The sequence below is a fragment of the Bombina bombina genome, chromosome 3 (assembly GCF_027579735.1).
Source record: "Bombina bombina isolate aBomBom1 chromosome 3, aBomBom1.pri, whole genome shotgun sequence".
Classification (NCBI taxonomy): domain Eukaryota; kingdom Metazoa; phylum Chordata; class Amphibia; order Anura; family Bombinatoridae; genus Bombina; species Bombina bombina.
Window position 1 is genome coordinate 786671605 of NC_069501.1, and position 17529 is coordinate 786689133.

General features: G+C 40.6%; 1 protein-coding gene across 1 annotated transcript in view; it reads left to right on the forward strand.

The window, feature by feature from the left end:
* The first annotated feature begins 267 nt into the window (after positions 1–267).
* LONRF2 (LON peptidase N-terminal domain and ring finger 2) overlaps positions 268–17529 on the forward strand; it is a 207110-nt gene continuing 189848 nt past the window's right edge. The window contains exon 1 of the mRNA XM_053707682.1: positions 268–1346. Within this exon, the coding sequence (XP_053563657.1) occupies positions 635–1346 (712 nt within the window). The 5' untranslated portion in view covers positions 268–634. The remainder of the gene's footprint in view (positions 1347–17529) is intronic.

The window sequence follows — 17529 nt, forward strand, 5'->3', positions numbered from 1 at the left end:
GGTATATATGAGCAGCCACCAATCAGCATCTAGCTCCCAATAGTGTGTATGTGTGTATATATATATACTTTTTCAAACTTCGCCAATCAACCTTGTCACAAAGGGACAAGCAACTAAGCACAAGCAGCATCTGTCCCATTCCACCTTAACAGCAGATCAGCTTTGAGAGAGACAGGGGAGGGAACTATTGCTGAATGCTCGGTGTGAGTGAGAGACAGGATCTGCTAGGGATACAGAATCTGATACACCCAGCGCTGCTGCAAAATGACTGTGCTTCCACCTTATTTACTCCTCCTCTTATGAAGCGTGTAAAGAGGAGGGGAATGGGATATTGTACGTAGAATGGGAGTCCCCCAGCTCTGTTTGTAAAATAAGGTTTACTCCTGCTTGCTGTGTTTTGTTTCTCTAAAAATTAGGAACAACAATGCAGTGTCAATGTGGGGATACTTTGAGCTAAGTGCCCATGCCCTGGGGTTTAAGGAGGCCGTGCAGACTGCTTTAGGAAGCTACTTTAGGCAGCGCAAAGCTAACAGTAACTTGCAGAGGGTGACTCCTTTGTTCTCAGAACCCCAGACCACTGAATGTTTTGATATAATGTAGGGCACTCTGCGGCTCCCGCATTAGGCATACCGCCATGGAGGCGGGGGCCGTGCACCTCTCGGACTCGTTCCCACCGGACCTCCCCGGTCTTCGCTCTGAAATGCTGGGGGTGGCAGAGGAAGCATTCAGGGCGGGTAACTTTGAACTGGCGGCGGAGATCTACGGCTCTCAGCTAGATGAGGTGCCCCAACCAGAGAGATCGCTGTGGCTTCGGAAAGGGGATTCCCTGGCTCTGGCTGGTCGCATAGCTGATGCTTTGGACTCATACACTAGAGCTGCTATACTGAGTCGGCTGCGCCCAGAGGAGCTTGGGGTACTGGTGGGCAGCATCGCTCTGAATATCCGCGAGAAAGAGCTCAAACTACCCAGTGTTAAAAGTGACGATGGCAATGCCAGTTATCATCATGTCCCCGCGGAACATCCTGAGCCAACCGCCGATGTATTCTCCTGCCCGTTATGTAAGCTTCTGCTGCTGGACCCCGTCACCTTGTACTGCGGTCACACGTTCTGCAAGCGGTGCCTGAGTGAGGACAAGCCCCCAGGGTGCACTTGCTCTCAGGCCAAGGCGGAAGGATCCGGGATGTCCTGTGAGAAATATAAGGTTAACGTAGTTTTAGGAAACCTATTGGGAAAGTGGCTGACAGAAGAGACCCGAGTACGGAGTCTGTGCGCGGAGGGCGAGAGTCTGTGCCAAGAGGGCAACCTAATGGGGGCATTAGAGAAACTCAACACAGCGATGAATTTGGGTAAGTGGAATGTCCATTCATTGGTGTAAGTCATAGGTCACACAGGCTACGCCCAGATTTAGCTCTCTATTATGTATGTAATGCATCTATAATGTGAATATGTTTTAATATCACTCTGGGCTATCGTTTTTAATTTTACCATTTGGGAATGTGCAATTCCAGGACGCACAAATTGTTTTGAAGGGAATTTAAATTATTTGTAGTACAAAATACCTTGACTGTATGAAGAAAAATCCTTGTCTCTTTTGTTACACACATAACTGATTCCTACCCAAACTGTACAGTACTCACTGTAGCTTTGTGGTCCCAGCATAATGGAATAAAATGCTGCTATACATACCCACCTGAAGACAGTTAGAAACTTTTTTGTTATTCATTATTCAAAATCTAATGGGGATTTCCATGTTAAATAAAAACAAAGAAAAATATAAAAAATAGCTTTGTGTCACTTAATGACTACTACCCAACCATACCCCTGACTGAGCATAACAAAATAATATCAAAGTTAGGAATTTAACTTGGGGATTATACCCATCAGGAGCACCCTGCATGCACTGCCCCTATCCACTCTCATAGATGATATTGATTATATATGGGTCACTTAGTGACTACCACCTAAGTATACCCCAATCCAATGACACCAAAGTTAAGACCCTAACTTGGGGAAAGGAACCCTCAAAAGCCCCCTGAATACACTGCCCATATTCACTCATAGGTGATAATGCAAAAGAAGATATCAAATAAACATCTGCGCTATAAAAACTAGGCTCTGTGTCACTTAGTGACTACTATTCAAGTAAACCCCAGAGAGAGTTGAATCCAATGACATCAAACTTAAGACACTCATTTGGGGATAGGACCACTCAAGAGCCCCCTGAATGCACTGGCCCTATCCACTCTCATAGGTGATATTGCAAATAAATACATATAGTTTTTATAGGTTATTTGTTTATATGATGTATATATTTGCATTATCACCTATTCAAGTGGATAAGGGCAGTAGATTATTATTATTATTATTATTATTATTATTATTATTATTCTTTATTTATTAAGCGCCAACATATTCCGCAGCGCTGTGCATGGATACAATTCATTTAAATAAAACAATACAAGACTTGTAAGATACAGGACAAAATTTACGAACACATACAGGAGGGATTGAGGGCCCTATTCCCGTGGGAACTTGCAATCTAGAAGGGTAGGAGGTTGGGAAACAGGAGGTGAGGACTGCAAGATTGAGAAGGATGTTAATACAGAGTTGGATGAGGGAAATATTAGGTAAGTGAAATTAATTTATTGAGTTGGGGGGTAGGCTTCCCTGAACAGAAAAGTCTTCAGGGAGCATTTAAAGGAAGAAAGATTAGGGCAAAGCCTGACAACACGAGGGAGAGTGTTCCAGAGGGTAGGTGCTGCACGACAGAAGTCCTGCAGTCTAGCATGAGAGGAGGTGATAGTTGCGGATGCAAGGAGCAGGTCATTGTTGGATCTTAGTGGACGGGCTGGAGTATACTTGTGTATTAGAGAGGATAGGTAGAGGGGAGCGGCGTTGATTCAATTGGGTCTTGAAAGATCCTATCCCCAATTTATCTTTTAAATTTAGTTTCATTTAAATCTGCTCAGTCTGGGGTATATTTGGGTAGTAGTCACCAATTGACACACAGGCTAGTTTTTATAGGTCAGATGTTTGTTTATATGAAGTAGTATGTGTTTGCCATTTTCACCTATAGGAATTAAAAGGGGCAGTGCATTTAGGGGGCTCTTGCGGGGTCCTATCCCCAATTTAGGGTCCTAAGTTTGACATCATTTGGATTTTGCTCAGTCTGGGGTTTACTTGGATAGTAGTCACTAAGTGACTCAAAGAACAGTTTTTATAGGGCAGATGTTTATATGATGTGAGCATTTCTATTATCACCAATGAGAGTGGAAAGGGGCAGTGCATTCAGGGTGCTTTTGAAGGGTCCTATCCCCAAGTTAGGGTCTTAACTTTAGTGTCATTGAATTCTGTTCTCTCTGGGGTTTACATGGATAGTAGTTACTAAGTGACACAAAGCCTAGTTTTTATAGGTCAAATGCTCTGTCTGCTAGTGGGAGCGAGCTGCATTGTGTGTAATGGCGCGATCATGCTGGGCTGTGACTAGACAGCTGCCCAGATGCGCTCAGGGGGAAAACCAGACCCGCTCAGTAGAGCAAGAGCGGCTGTCTCAAAAACCCTCTTTTTTTATTTTTATTTTTATCAAATTTCACCGGCAATATTATGTTGAATAAAGTTTGGCTAAGATAATGTTATATAATTCTGCACTACGTGCAGAATTATATAAAATTATTTTCTAGGTTTACTGCCACTTTAAATTATGCTTAGCCTAGGCCCTAGGGTATACTTTGGTAGTGGTCAATAAGTGACACAAAGTCTAGTTTTTTTTTAATGGAGCAGTTTATTTGAAGTATGTATTCGCATTATAACCTATTAGAGTGGATAGGGTTGTGCATTCAGGGGGCTCTTGGGGGTTCCTGTCTGGGGTATACTTGAGTAGTAGTCACTAAGTGACACAAAGCCTAGTTTTTAGAGGGCAGGTGTCTATATGATGTATGTTTTTGCATTATCACCTATGAGGGTCCTAAGTTTGTCATTTGATTCTGCTCTCTCTGGGGTTAAAGTGAATGTAAATTTTGATGCTAAAGTGCCCGGTTTTTAAAAATTTGATTAAAAACAGGGGCACTTTAATTCATCAAAATTTACATTTCACTCGTGTTGTGAAATTATTTTTTTACCTTTTTTAAATCTTGACAGCAGCTCCAGCTTCCTCCGCCCATCGCAAAGCCTCTTCCTGGGTCTAAAATGAGGAATCAGGCTTCCTCCAATCACGGCGTTGAATCAGACACTGATTCCCCCGGGGGGGGGGGGGAAGCCATGATTGGAAGATGACCTATCCATCATTTCTGACATCAGAAATGGCTTGCGACGACCGTAGGAAGCTGGAGCTGCTGTCAAGTTTAAAAGGTAAGTGTTTTTTGTTTTTTTCACAACAGGAGTAAAATGTAAATTAAAGTGACCCTGTTTTTAATAGAATTCTTAAAAACCAGGCACTTTAGCATCAAAATTTACATTCACTTTAACTTGGTTAGCAGTCACTAAGTGACACAAAGCCTTGTTTTTATAGGGCAGATGTTTATATGATGTCTTCATTTGCATTATCACTTATGAGAGTGGTTAGGGGCAGTGCATTCAAGGGGCTCCTGCAGGGTCCTATCCCCAAGTTAGGGTCTTAATGTTGGTGTCATTTGATTCTGCTTAGTCTGGGGTACATTTGGGTAGTAGTCATTAAGTGATACGAAGCCTAGTTTTTATTGGGCAGGTGTTAATACGATGTATGTATTTGCATTATCGCCTATAAGAGTGGATAAGGGCAGTGCATTCAAGGGGCTCTTGAGGGGTCCTATCCCCATGTAAGGGTCCTAAGTTTGATGTCTGCTCTTTGGGGTTTACTTGGATAGTAGTCACTAAGTGACACACAGCCTAGTTTTTATAGGTCAAATGTTTATACAGTGTATGTGTGCCATTATCGCCTTTGATAGTGGCAGTGCATATAGGGGGCTCTTGCAGGGTCCTGTCCCCAAGTTACGGTCTTAACTTTGGGGTCATTCAATCCTGCTCTCTCTGGGATTTACTTGGATAGTAGTCACTAAGTGACACAAAATCTAGTTTTTATAGGGCAGATGTTTATATGATGTGTGTATTTGCATTATCACCTATTAGCATGGATAGGGGCAGTGCATACAGGGTGCTCTTGAGGGGTCCTATCCCCAAGTTAGGGTCTTTACTTTGGGTCATTTGATTCTGCTCAGTCTGGGGTATACGTGGGTAGTATTTATTAAGTGACACAAAGTTTAGTTTTTATTGGGCAGCTCTTTATATGATGTATGTATCACCTATGAGAGTGGATATGGGCAGTGCATTCAGGGGGCTATTGAGGGTCCTATCCCCAGTTTAGAGTCTTAACTTTTGTGTCATTTGATTATGCTCAGTCTGGGGTATATTTGAGTAGTAGTCACTAAGTGACACACAACCTAGTTTTTATAGGTCAGATGTTTATACAATGTATGTGTTTGCCATTATCACCTATGAGAGTGGATGGCAGCAATGCATTTAGGGGGCTCTTGTGGGGTCCTATCCCCAAGTTAGGGTCCTAAGTTGGATGTCATTGGATTCTACTCTCTCTGGGGTTTACTTGGATAGTAGTCACTAAGTGACACAAAGCCTAGTTTTTATAGGGTAGATGTTTATTTGATGTCTACATTTGCATTATAACCTATGAGAGTGGATGGGGCAGTGCATTCAGGGGACTTTTGAGGGTTCCTATCCCCAAGTTAGGGTCTTAACTTTGGTGTCATTTGATTCTGCTCAGTCTGGGGTACATTTGGGTAGTAGTTACAAAGTGACACAAAGCCTGGTTTTTATAGGGCAGTTGTTTATGTGATCTGTGCATTTGCATTTTCACCTATGAGAGGAGTCTTATCCCCAAGTTAGGGTCTTTAACTTTGGTGTCATTAAATTATGCTTAGCCTAGGGCAGGGCTCGACAAACCCAGGAGCCTGGGTGCCACTGACTCCTAGAATTTTACCCCTGGCTCCTAACTTTTTCGGTTATTCTGCATATATCTATATACAAATACAACTGTCTGGCTCCTAAAAATATGCCTGGCTCCTAAATATTCTTACTGGCTCCTAGTGTTTGAACATATTTGTCAAGCACTGGCCTAGGGTGTACTTTGGTAGTGGTCAATAAGTGACACAAAGTCTAGTTTTTATAAGGGAGTGGGTTTATTTGATGTATGTATTCACATTCTAACTTATGAGAGTGGATGGTGGCAGTACATTTAGGGGGCTCTTGTGGGTCCTTTCCCCAAGTTAGGGACCTAACTTTTATGTAATTGGATTCTGCTCTCTGAAGTTTTCTAGGATACTAGTCATTTAAGTGACAGACAGGCTAGTTTTTATAGGGCAGATATTTATATGATGTGTGCATTTGCATTATTACCTATGAGAGTGGATAGGGGCAGTGCATTCAGGGGTCTTTTGAGGGATCCTATCCCCAAGTTAGGGTTTTAACTTTGGTGTCATTGGATTATGCTTAGTCTGGGGTATACTTGGGTAGTAGTCACAAAGTGACACAAAGCCTAGTTTTAATAGGGCAGATGTTTATATGATGTATGTATGTTCAATATGATCTGAGACTGGATAGGGGCAGTGCATTCAGGGGGCTCCTAAAGGGTCTAATCCCCAAGTTAGATTACTAACTTTGATATTATTTTGTTATGCTCAGTCAGCATTATCACCTATGAGTGAATATGGGCAGTGTATTCAGGGGGCTTTTGAGGGTTCCTTTCCCTAAGTTAGGGAACTTAACTTTGGTGTCATTGGATTGGGGTATACTTAGGTGGTAGTCACTAAGTGACACATATATAATCAATATCATCTATGGGAGTGGATAGGGGCAGTGCATTCAGGGGGCTCCTGAGGGTATAATCCCCAAGTTAAATTCCTAACTTTGATATTATTTTGTTATGCTCAGTCAGGGATATGGTTGGGTAGTAGTCATTAAGTGACACAAAGCTTATTTTTTCCAATATATCTTTTTATTGTTTTCAAACAGGTTTAAAGAAAAGAAACAGTATACAATGTATAAATACGCCTATAGGCAGATGTGAACAGCAAATACAATTAAATCAGGGATAACACATAGAATCATGATACTTGCCAACCTTACAGATTGTTACTGGCTATATCAAACTTCCAGACTGGATCCACAGAAAATGATACAGAAACAGTAAGATAAAAGACAGAGGACCATATAATTTGAATCAAAGCATTTGTGCTGGGTTCATTCGCCCTGCTCCCAGAGGAATATCATATCAGCAATAAAATCTTGTTTACCTATATGTGTGTAGTATATTTTTTCAAGTTCAAGTACATGTTTCACCTCTTTAACCCACATTCCATATGGTGGTGTGTCTGCTTTTTTCCAATATCTTGGTATAAGGCGTCTAGCACAATTAAGCATGACATGTAGCAATTTTTTCCGATACTGACATGTTACATCTGGGAAATTGTTTAATAGGATCAGGCTAGGGGAAAGATCCAGGGACCTACCTATTATCTTGTTAATTTGTGTGTTTATACTATGCCAATATGGCTGAATATGAGGGCACTTACACCATATATGAGAGAGTGTACCAATTTCTCCACAATGTCTCCAACACAGGGGGGAAGAGTTAGGAAAAATACTGCGTATTCTGTGTGGGGTAAGGTACCACCTGGAAAGCAGCTTAAAATTTGTTTCTACTAAAGTTAGTGATAGGGACGACTTTTTGGTTTCAATAAAAATATGGCCCCATTGCTCATCTGTCAATGTTATATCTAGCTCCCTCTCCCACTTGGTGATGTATGTAGGTCTCTTAATGGGGAAGGATCCACTTAGTAGCTTGTAAATTATAGAGATATGAGCTTTAGTCATGGAGGGGGATGTACATAAGGTTTCAAATGGAGTCAGTGTTCTGGTTAAGTTTGCTTTGTGCGGACTAGAAAAAATGGCATGTCTAGCCTGCAAATATGGAAACCATAAATGGAACGGGGAACCTATTAATTGGCTTACCTCAGCCTGTGGGTGCATCAAGCCATTGTGTATCAGCATGTGTATTGGTACGTTGGAGGGGGCTCCAGCCATACGCGGGGTCGGGATGGTGTGGTTTTGTAGCAGTAGGGGGTTATTGAGTAGTGGAGTAAGTGGGGACATTGGCGTTGATAACGATCTATCTTCTACTAGGGATTTGTCCCATATTCGCAGCGTGGAGGCTGTATAGTAGTTACTCCCTATGTCTGGGGACCTCGATTTATGTGGGATCCAGCACTGTTCTCCCAAGTCTAACCCCCCCGCTAAAAAGGATTCTATCTGCACCCAGGGTTTGCTCGTCAGCGAGCGTTTCCATGCAACTATTCGTGCCAAATGAGATGCCTTGTAGTAATTAACCAGGTTAGGGGATCCGAGCCCCCCATCTGCTCTGTTAAGGAACAACGTATTTCTGTTTACTCTGGGTCTTTTATGTGACCAAATAAATCGGTCAAATTTTCTCTGTTGTTTCTGCAGGAATTGTACGGGGAGATCTAGGGGGAGGACTTGAAATAGATAAAGGAATTTGGGAAGGATGTTCATCTTTAATGCATTTATGCGCCCCATCCATGAAAGATGGCCTTGTTTATGCCAGGAATCTAAGGACTTTTCAGTTTCTATTTGAAGAGGAACATAATTGAGATTGAATAATTCTGAGTAGGGGATATATCAATTCCTAAGTATTTGATTTTCGAGGTCAGCTGAAAAGAGGTGTGGGTTTTAATGTAGTGCATGTCTTCTGCATTTAAGTGTATTGGGAGTATCATCGATTTTTCCATATTAATTGAAAAGTTGGAGACGCTTCTATACTCCTCCAGCTCCTCAAGGAGGGCTGGTAGGGACGTAGAGGGGGAGCTCAATGTGAATATAATATCGTCTGCGTATAGCAGACATTTCTGATGGAGCTCTCCAAAAGTGACCCCCTGTATAAGAGGGTTACTCCGTATCCTGGTGGCGAGCGCCTCTACTGCTAGGGCAAATAACAAGGGCGAAAGGGGGCATCCCTGCCGCGTGCCATTATTTATCATTATCTTTTGCGAAAGGGTGTTGTTTGCATTAATATATGCCGAGGGGTTGCTATATAGGGCTTTAATACGTGAGATCATTACTTGGGAGAATCCAAACTTTGACAGAGCAGACCAGAGAAAATCCCAGTCCACCCTGTCAAAAGCTTTCTCGGCGTCGGTGGAGAGAAGGACTAGGGGCGAGTTAGAGTTTGTGGCCGAGAATAGGGTATGCAAAACTCGGATGGTGTTCTCCTTAGCCTCCCTACCCGGGATAAAGCCTACCTGATCTACGTGCACTAAGGACGGTAAGTAATTACTGATTCTCACTGCGAGTAGTTTAGCGTATAATTTGATATCCACATTTATTAGGGATATAGGACGGTAGTTAGTAACTTTATCTGGGGGCTTACCTGGTTTAGGGATTATGGAGATTGTAGCTTCTAGGAGTGTGGGTGGGAGGTGCGTAAACTGGTCAAAGGAATTGTACATTTCTAGCAAGTGAGGACCCAGGAGGGATTTAAATAGATGGTAATATTTGGGAGTAAAGCCGTCTGGGCCGGGGGCTTTGCCCTGTGGGAGATCTCTTATGGCTAGCAGTACCTCCTGCAGTGAAAATGGTGCGTCTAAAGCTTCTCTATCAGAATCGGTCAATGTTGGAAGCAGGGCCTTTTCCAAGTATGTATGTATACTATTGTGTTTTTCTTCAAGGTGTGTGCTCGGGAGGTTATATAGTGATGTGTAGTATTCTGCAAATTGATCAACTATTGCTGTGTTATCAGAGTGGGTGACACCTTTGGAGTCTGTAATTTTAGAAATGTGGGTTTTGTATCTCTTCTTCTTTAAGGATCTCGCCAATAGGCGTCCCGCTTTATTGTTTTCAACAAAAAAATTGGATTTAGATGCAAGCGCCCTCATATGTGCATTCTTAATTAAATAGTGATTTAGATCTTCTCTAGCTTGTTGTGATTTTTGCAGCAATAATGTTGATTTGGGGTTACCCTTTAGTGCATCTTCGCAGGCCTTAAACTCAGATGATAAGGAATTAAACATTGCTGAACTTTGCTTGCGCTGTCTGTGTGTGTGTCCCATAATCACCCCTCTTATATAACATTTATATGCTTCCCAGTTATTAATAGCTGAGGTAGCAGTGGAATTATTGAATGAGAAGAATTCTGAAGTTTTTTCGGCCAGATCAGTAGTTATCAAGGGGTCTAATAGAATTTGGTCATTTAGTTTCCAACTGTGTTGGTGTCGTGGTTTAGTGGACCATAAAAACGTGGAGGAGACCATGCTATGGTCTGACCAGGAGGTGTGGTGAAGTCTCGAATCTATAAGTGAGGTAAGCATCTGTTGTTCGCAAAAAATATAATCTAGACGGGTGTAGGAGCGCTGGGGGTTTGAGAAAAAAGTGAAGTCTTTGGTGTTTGGATGAGTGGTTCTCCATGTGTCAAATAGAGGGAGAGTGCTTATTGCTCTCCAGTTGGATCTGATTTGGGAGTTCCTAATATAAGACTTGCCCTGAGATGTATCTAACATGGGGTTAACGGGAAAATTTAGGTCTCCACTGAGGAATATTGGGCCTTTTGATATGTCCATAGTGTGGTTAATCACTGAGCGAAAAAAGGATGGCCTAGGGCAGTTGGGAGCATATACATTAACTAGAGTAATAGGCCTGCCAAAGTACAGCCCCACTATTATTAAAAAGCGACCCTCCCTGTCTAAATGTTTGTTCAATAATTCAAAGGAGGAGCCTTTCCTAAAAGATATACTGACTCCATTATGTCTCGTTGGGCCTGAACATAAAAAGTGTTGGTCGTAGTAGAATCTTGAGAGAGAGGGTTCATTGGTTTTTTTAAAATGTGTCTCCTGTATCATTATAATATCAATGTTTTTTTTTGTGAAAATCATGAAAGGCTATTGAGCGCTTCTGTGGGGAGAGAAAACCCTTAACATTTTGTGTGGAAATTGTGAACTGACTAGTCTGATGATGTTCTGACATACTACTATGACTTTGGAGATGCTAACAGCAAGTTACTTTGATAGTCTAATACAATGTGTTATATCCTGAGAGCTGGAAAAATAGAATTAAATAAATAACAATAACAATTCAACAAATAAATTTCAACAAACAAAAATGAAATACTTTTAAACAGTATTTTTGATCGAATAACCACAATAATTGCTAGTTGCCTAACGTGTAGGTAAGAGCAGGGGGAGAGATGAGAGGGGGAGGATGGGTAGGGGAGAGGGAGTCCTTACAGGAGGGATGTGTAGAGAGAGAGAGAGGCTAAGAAAAGTAAGAACTAGAGAGAGAGAGAGAGGCTAAGAAAAATAAGAATTAGAGAGAGAGACAAAAGGAGGAAAAGTGTGGCCCGACGGGGCTCCCTTAAGTTATCAGGGGAGTTTATACTAGGACCTAAAGATACTTTAAACAGTATATAATATATAATATCATTTTAAGAAAGTGTCTTTCTATTATGACTGAGAATAGTCTGTTGCACACAGAGTCAGTGTGTGTGGGGGATAAATATCACCCATTAGGAGATGTATGAATCCGCATACTCACGACCTCCAAGGATCAGGTTCAGCTGGTTATAATTTCTGCAAAAGTTCCTTTGTTGGTATTGTCAATACAGGGCTTTTTGATGCGCTGTTTGCTGATGACTTCAGACCATAATCTTCTCTGGGGCTTTGGTGGGAGTGTAGGAAGTTTGGAAGATGAAGGCTGTGGTGCCTCAGGGGCCGGAATGTCGAGGAGTTGGCAAAAGTCAGCAATATCCCCTGTTGAGGAGCATTCATAACGCCTTCCATTCTTTATGATTTGTATCGATACAGGAAAACCCCATCTGTAAGGAATTTTGAGAGATCGCAGATGGGTAGTGAAGTGAGCAAATTCCTTCCTGAGTAGTAAAGTTCTGGTGGAGAGATCTTGGTAAATTTGAATTTTCGCGCCCATAAATGAGAAAGTGGGCTGAGTGCGTGCCATCTGAAATATTTTTTCTCTGTCTCTGTAACTTGAGAAACACACAATGATATCTCTCGGAGGTTGATTGTCACTGGGTTTGGGCCGTAGAGATCTGTGGGCCCTCTCAATTGGTATTAAGTCAATTACTCTTTGATCTGAAATAGCCAGTGATTGGAATAAATTTTGTAAGTGTTCCATTATGTCTTCACTCTTTACCGACTCTGGTACTCCGCGTATGCGGAGATTATTTCTCCGTGTCCTGTTCTCAATGTCGTCTATCTTGTTTTCTAAATCCGATATCTGTGTCTGCTGATCTTCCATGGCGTGTGACATGACCGATATTTCTTTGATAATCTCTTCTCTGTCTCCTTCTAGTGTCTCCACTCTCTGGCCCAATTCGTTAATATCTTTTTTCAGCTCAGCACACTCAGTTTTGATGCAGGTCTTAACCTGGTTGATAAGGGCTTCCATTGCCTTTAATGTGACTGGGCCGTCTTCTGGTGGTGTGTGTGAGCCAGAGGGAGACACAGGGGTATGCATAGTGTCTGGATTATCTGATATTTCATCATCTTCGCTATCTATCTGAGGTTGGTCTGCCTTTTTCTTTTTATTTTCTGTGCTTTTAAAAAAGGTATTGACAGAGCCTGACCCCATATTAGATTTTAAGTTCTTATCAGTTTTGTTGATTCTGCGTTGCGCCATGTCAGTAAACATGCAGGGGTTTCTGAGTAAGTAATGTTGCTTTGGCAAAGTAGATTGACCGTTTAGCAGTAAGCGTGATGAATATTGGGGGATGTATAGTTGGTGACAAGCTCAGTGTGAAAGGAGCTGAACAACGGTCTGCAGAGTGTCACACATATGTTTCTGTAGCCCCCTTATTTCAATAAGATTCTTGCTAGTGAAAGTGCATGGGGTCTTTGGCACTAAGTTCCTGCTTATGGCATAATGTGTCAGATACGTGCTATTGTGACTGTTAAAGGCATGCCCCAAACTTCATGTAAATATAGTTTCCTATTTGAGCATTATGTGTGATGTTCTCAGGGTCTCTGTTTTGCTGCAGATAATTACCCTTTCCGGCTGTCTGTTGAGATCGGGTGTGATGCGTCACTGCGCCTCCAACTTTAGGTCCCGGCTTCAAACGCGGCCTAAACCGCGGTAACAATTTCAGCCTCTTCCTTTAATATGATGTCTCCGAAATTGTGATTAGAGGGCCTCCGGACCCTTCTCAAGCATTCAGAGGTCTGATTCAGGCATTTTTAGCTGTCTTTATTGGGGTAAGAGAGAGCCCCGCCGACGCCACTTCAGGAGCTCTAGTTAGGTGCGGCCATTCAGCACGCCCGCACGCTCCGCCTCCACAAAGCTTATTTTTTATATTTTTTCTTTGTTTGTTTTTATATAACATGGAAATCCCCATTAGATTTTGAATAGCAAAAAAGTGTCTAACTTCAGGTGGGTGCTATACATGACATATTTGGTGTTATTTATTTGTATAGCGCCGTAAAATTCAGTAGATCTTTTGTTAGAAAGTATTCCTATTGTTGCACACGATGTAATGCAAAATTGGACCTTTCCTACTATCAACCAGAACTAAACTGAATGCAGAATTTTCAGTCCATGCTTCTTGTAAAAAAATCATGAATGTTGCATATAGACGTCTAATAAAACAATGCGACCAATATACCTGATTGGTGCCTGAACATAAATAGATGTATATACAGTGTGTGTGTATGTATGTATGTATGTGTGTGTATATATATATATATATATATATATATATATATATATATATATATATATATATATTTTATGCAAAAATATCACATGCTTACATTCCTGCTTTTTCAAATAAAGATACCAAGAGAATGAAGAAAAATTGATAATATGAGTAAATTAGACAGTTTAAAAGGCAATTTCCTGCCACTTCAAATGGTATGTCTTGGAAACGCAGTTTAAACACAATTTAAAAATAAATAAAAAATAAACCCTTTTAAACACACATTAGTTATACACACACTTAACAATAGGCTGTCAAGGAAGCATAGAGACCACCAAGACCCCTTGTTTTGAAGCCCCTCTTTAAAATAAATCCCCTATAAAAGTTTTAAAAGCCAGGTGATCACTGTGGTAATTGTGGTCACCTGTAGTGAATACATTTTAAATAGAGGCTCATGGGAATTCCTATTTGCGGCTCAAAGTAACATAACTTTACCGAAAAGGCTCTTATTTATTTGATGAATACTTCTTTTTACAATTGAGTTTAGTGGGGAAAAACACACTACTGTTTATAAACTTGTTTTAATAAAATTTAAATTAAAACAAATTCACACTTTTTGTTACAGGTTTCTCACGTCATGATTAATACATGAATGTGAGTAGCATCTAAAAACTGCTAAACAGCTCAGCAAAGGGGTGAAAATGGCATAGTATTTAAAGGGTAAAGACTGCATGTTCTATTTGAATCAGATTTTTTTTTACTTTACTGTCCCTTTAATGTTTCCAGTGACTTGTTATACCAGATGGAATGTATTACATTTTTTATAAATTGCTTCTTCATATTTATTTTTCTATCTGAAATAGCTGTTTTTGGTTATGGAAGCCATCACCTTTTGTTTTCAAGAACACATAATTGGACTGAGTCTACAGCAGGAGCGGAACTACCATTGGTGCAGCAGGTGCAGTTGCACCGGGGCCCAAGTGCTGTGATGTGTACGATCCTTATTCAGGGAAGTCATTTATTAGTGTAGGTTGCAGATCTATCTATTATACAATTATTATACAGAGCAGCCTGTATATTATTACTAATGGTTACTACTGAGTTACTTTTAGGGGGCCCAAAAATAATTTTGCACCAGGGTCCTCTGTTCAGTAAGTCTGCTACTGGTCTACAGAGAGCACAGGCTTCCTTCTGTCTATACACAAAAGCCAATATGAAATCGGGAAGAAAACAGCAAATCTGAACTGGTGCAAAAAGTCCTTGAAGTTTATTCTAAATAGATCAGAATACACAGGACAAAAGTACCTCTGCAGGGTGCCTATCTATACACCAGGACCAGTACTCAGACAGGAATTGAAAATTTCACTATTTCTCCCACCCAACTTGGAGGTTGATTTTTGCTGCTGTCCTCAGTTACACAACTTTTATAAAGAAAATACTGATGCATTCATATTTTCTGCATAAGTGATATTTTCAACAGGCAATAGAAGTTTTTCAAATTACAAAATAAATGTAAAATAGATAATTGGAAACAATTTAATAGACTCCAGCAGGTAAAATTGATCATTGGAATTTTTACAGTATGTGCCTTTTAATGTCCGAGTTTAAGCTGGGAAGCATGGGAATGCCAAAATTAACCCCCTCCCAGAATAATATATGTTAGTTCTATTCAGTTGTTTATTAATAATCAATATATTATAACAATGTTGGTTTAAGTTGCTTTGCTTTTGAGTCTTAAAATACACCATATTACAGTGTAACAGTGGAAAAGAAAAATACAATATAATTTCTACAGGTACAGAAATTTACAGTATATAGAAAGATGTATTTCCGATCGCCTCAGGCAGTTAAAGGGATAGAAATCTCGAAGATGCAGCAGCACAGTGTGAAATAACCATGTATTGCACCAAAGCAAAAGCTACAAGTGTGCTGGACCTATCTTTGATTTTGTAGTTAAAGGGATAGGAAAGTTCAAAGTGTTTTTTCATGGTTTGGATATAACATACAGATTTAAACAACGTTCCAATTTACTTCTTTTATCAAATTTGCATCTTTCTCTTGTTTTTCTTTACTGAAGGAACAGCATTGCATTACTGGCAGCTAGCTGATCACATCTAGTTAGCCAATCACAAGAGACAAATATGTGCAGGCACCAATCGGCAGCAGCTCACACTAGTGTAGGATATGTGCATATTCTTTTTCAACAAGAGAACGAAGCACATTTGCAAATACAAGTGAATTTAAAAGTGTCTTAAAATGACATCCTCTATCTGTATCATGCAAGTTTCATTTCGACTTTCCTATCCCTTTCAAATTGGGAAAAATCAAACAAAACCAAAAAACCCTCCGTTCTATTTTTACTATGAGAACTTCCAGTGTTCACTTTCTGCAGCTCTGGTGATATTCACATGCTAGGGCCTTAGAAATAAATGTAAGACTTCAAACACCAGAGAAACATCTGAGATTGGGAAATACACATGAACTTTTTCCCTTTTATTTCTAAGTCCTCCCAATTACAAGACATTTCTGTTGTATTGCAATAAAATAACATATCAGCCAAATCCTTAAAGTTTTTTTTAAAACAAATTAACATCCTTTTTACTGCAAATATTTTCAATAGCCAAACTCTGCCCACTATTTGCCTTATTTGGAAGAACCAATCTGGGCTTCAGTCCACATAAAACAATGCTAGTAACTGTAATAAAGTTAGTATGAAATACATTGTTTTTGCAGTTATCTGTTAAAGCCAATTATGACAGACATGTAGCAGAGTTAGCCTTGACAAGTCAACACGGTGCATTTCAAGTTATGAGAATTCGAAATTACTCAACATTCAGAGCTAAATTACATGAAAAGGGGGCAAAATAAAGAAGGAAAATCTATTGTAATGTTGTTTCATTATTCCTAGCTAACTATTTTAAATCCCTACTGTCCAGTTAAACAGGGAGCTAAAGCCCCCTTTGGAAGCTGCAACACATTACAGTTTCAGAGCAGGAAATGGCCAGTGAGCCTGTTATGAACATCATATGCATGTAGCCACCAATCGCTGGCTATTTCCCTCTCAGAAGCTGTCATCTGTTCTGTTTTCTGTATGAGACTTTAGCTAGCACTTTACCCCTTTGTGGTAGCAAGGGACATCAGAGAAAAAGTGACATGTTAGAGCATGTTCGTTTTGACTAAGAATGCCCCTTTAATTATCCTATAACTCTTAGAAGATGAACACAAATGTATTTGTGTTATAATTTTATGCTTGTTTTTACTTGAACTTGTATATAATGCATTTATTTTTTTATGTAAGGTTTATATTTTCTGTTTATGCAGTCAAGTTATACAAAACTTTTAAGAGGAACATTTTCACATTTTAAAGATATAAAACTTTCTCATATAACCATTGGAAACCTACTTCTTCAGTAGATACATTTATATAGGAGCCGTTCTTTCTCTGTCAGGGAAACGTGGGCAATGGTGTGGATGTAAAGACTAAGGGGCATATGTATCAAGGTCTGGCTTACCTGATCCGACAGTGCGGATCAGGTCCGCCAGACCTCGCTGAATACGGCGAGCAATACGCTCGCCATATTCAGCATTGCACCAGCAGCTCACAAGAGCTGCTGGTGCAACGCTGCCCCCTGCAGACTCGCGGCCAATCGGCCGCCAGCAGGGGGGTGTCAATCAACCCGATCGTACTCGATCGGGTTGTATTGTGGCGATGTCTGTCCGCCTGCTCAGAGCAGGTGGACAGGTTATGGAGCAGCGGTCTTTGTGACCGCTGCTTCATAACTGCTGTTTCTGGCGAGCCTGCAGGCTCGCCAGAAACACGGGGCATCAAG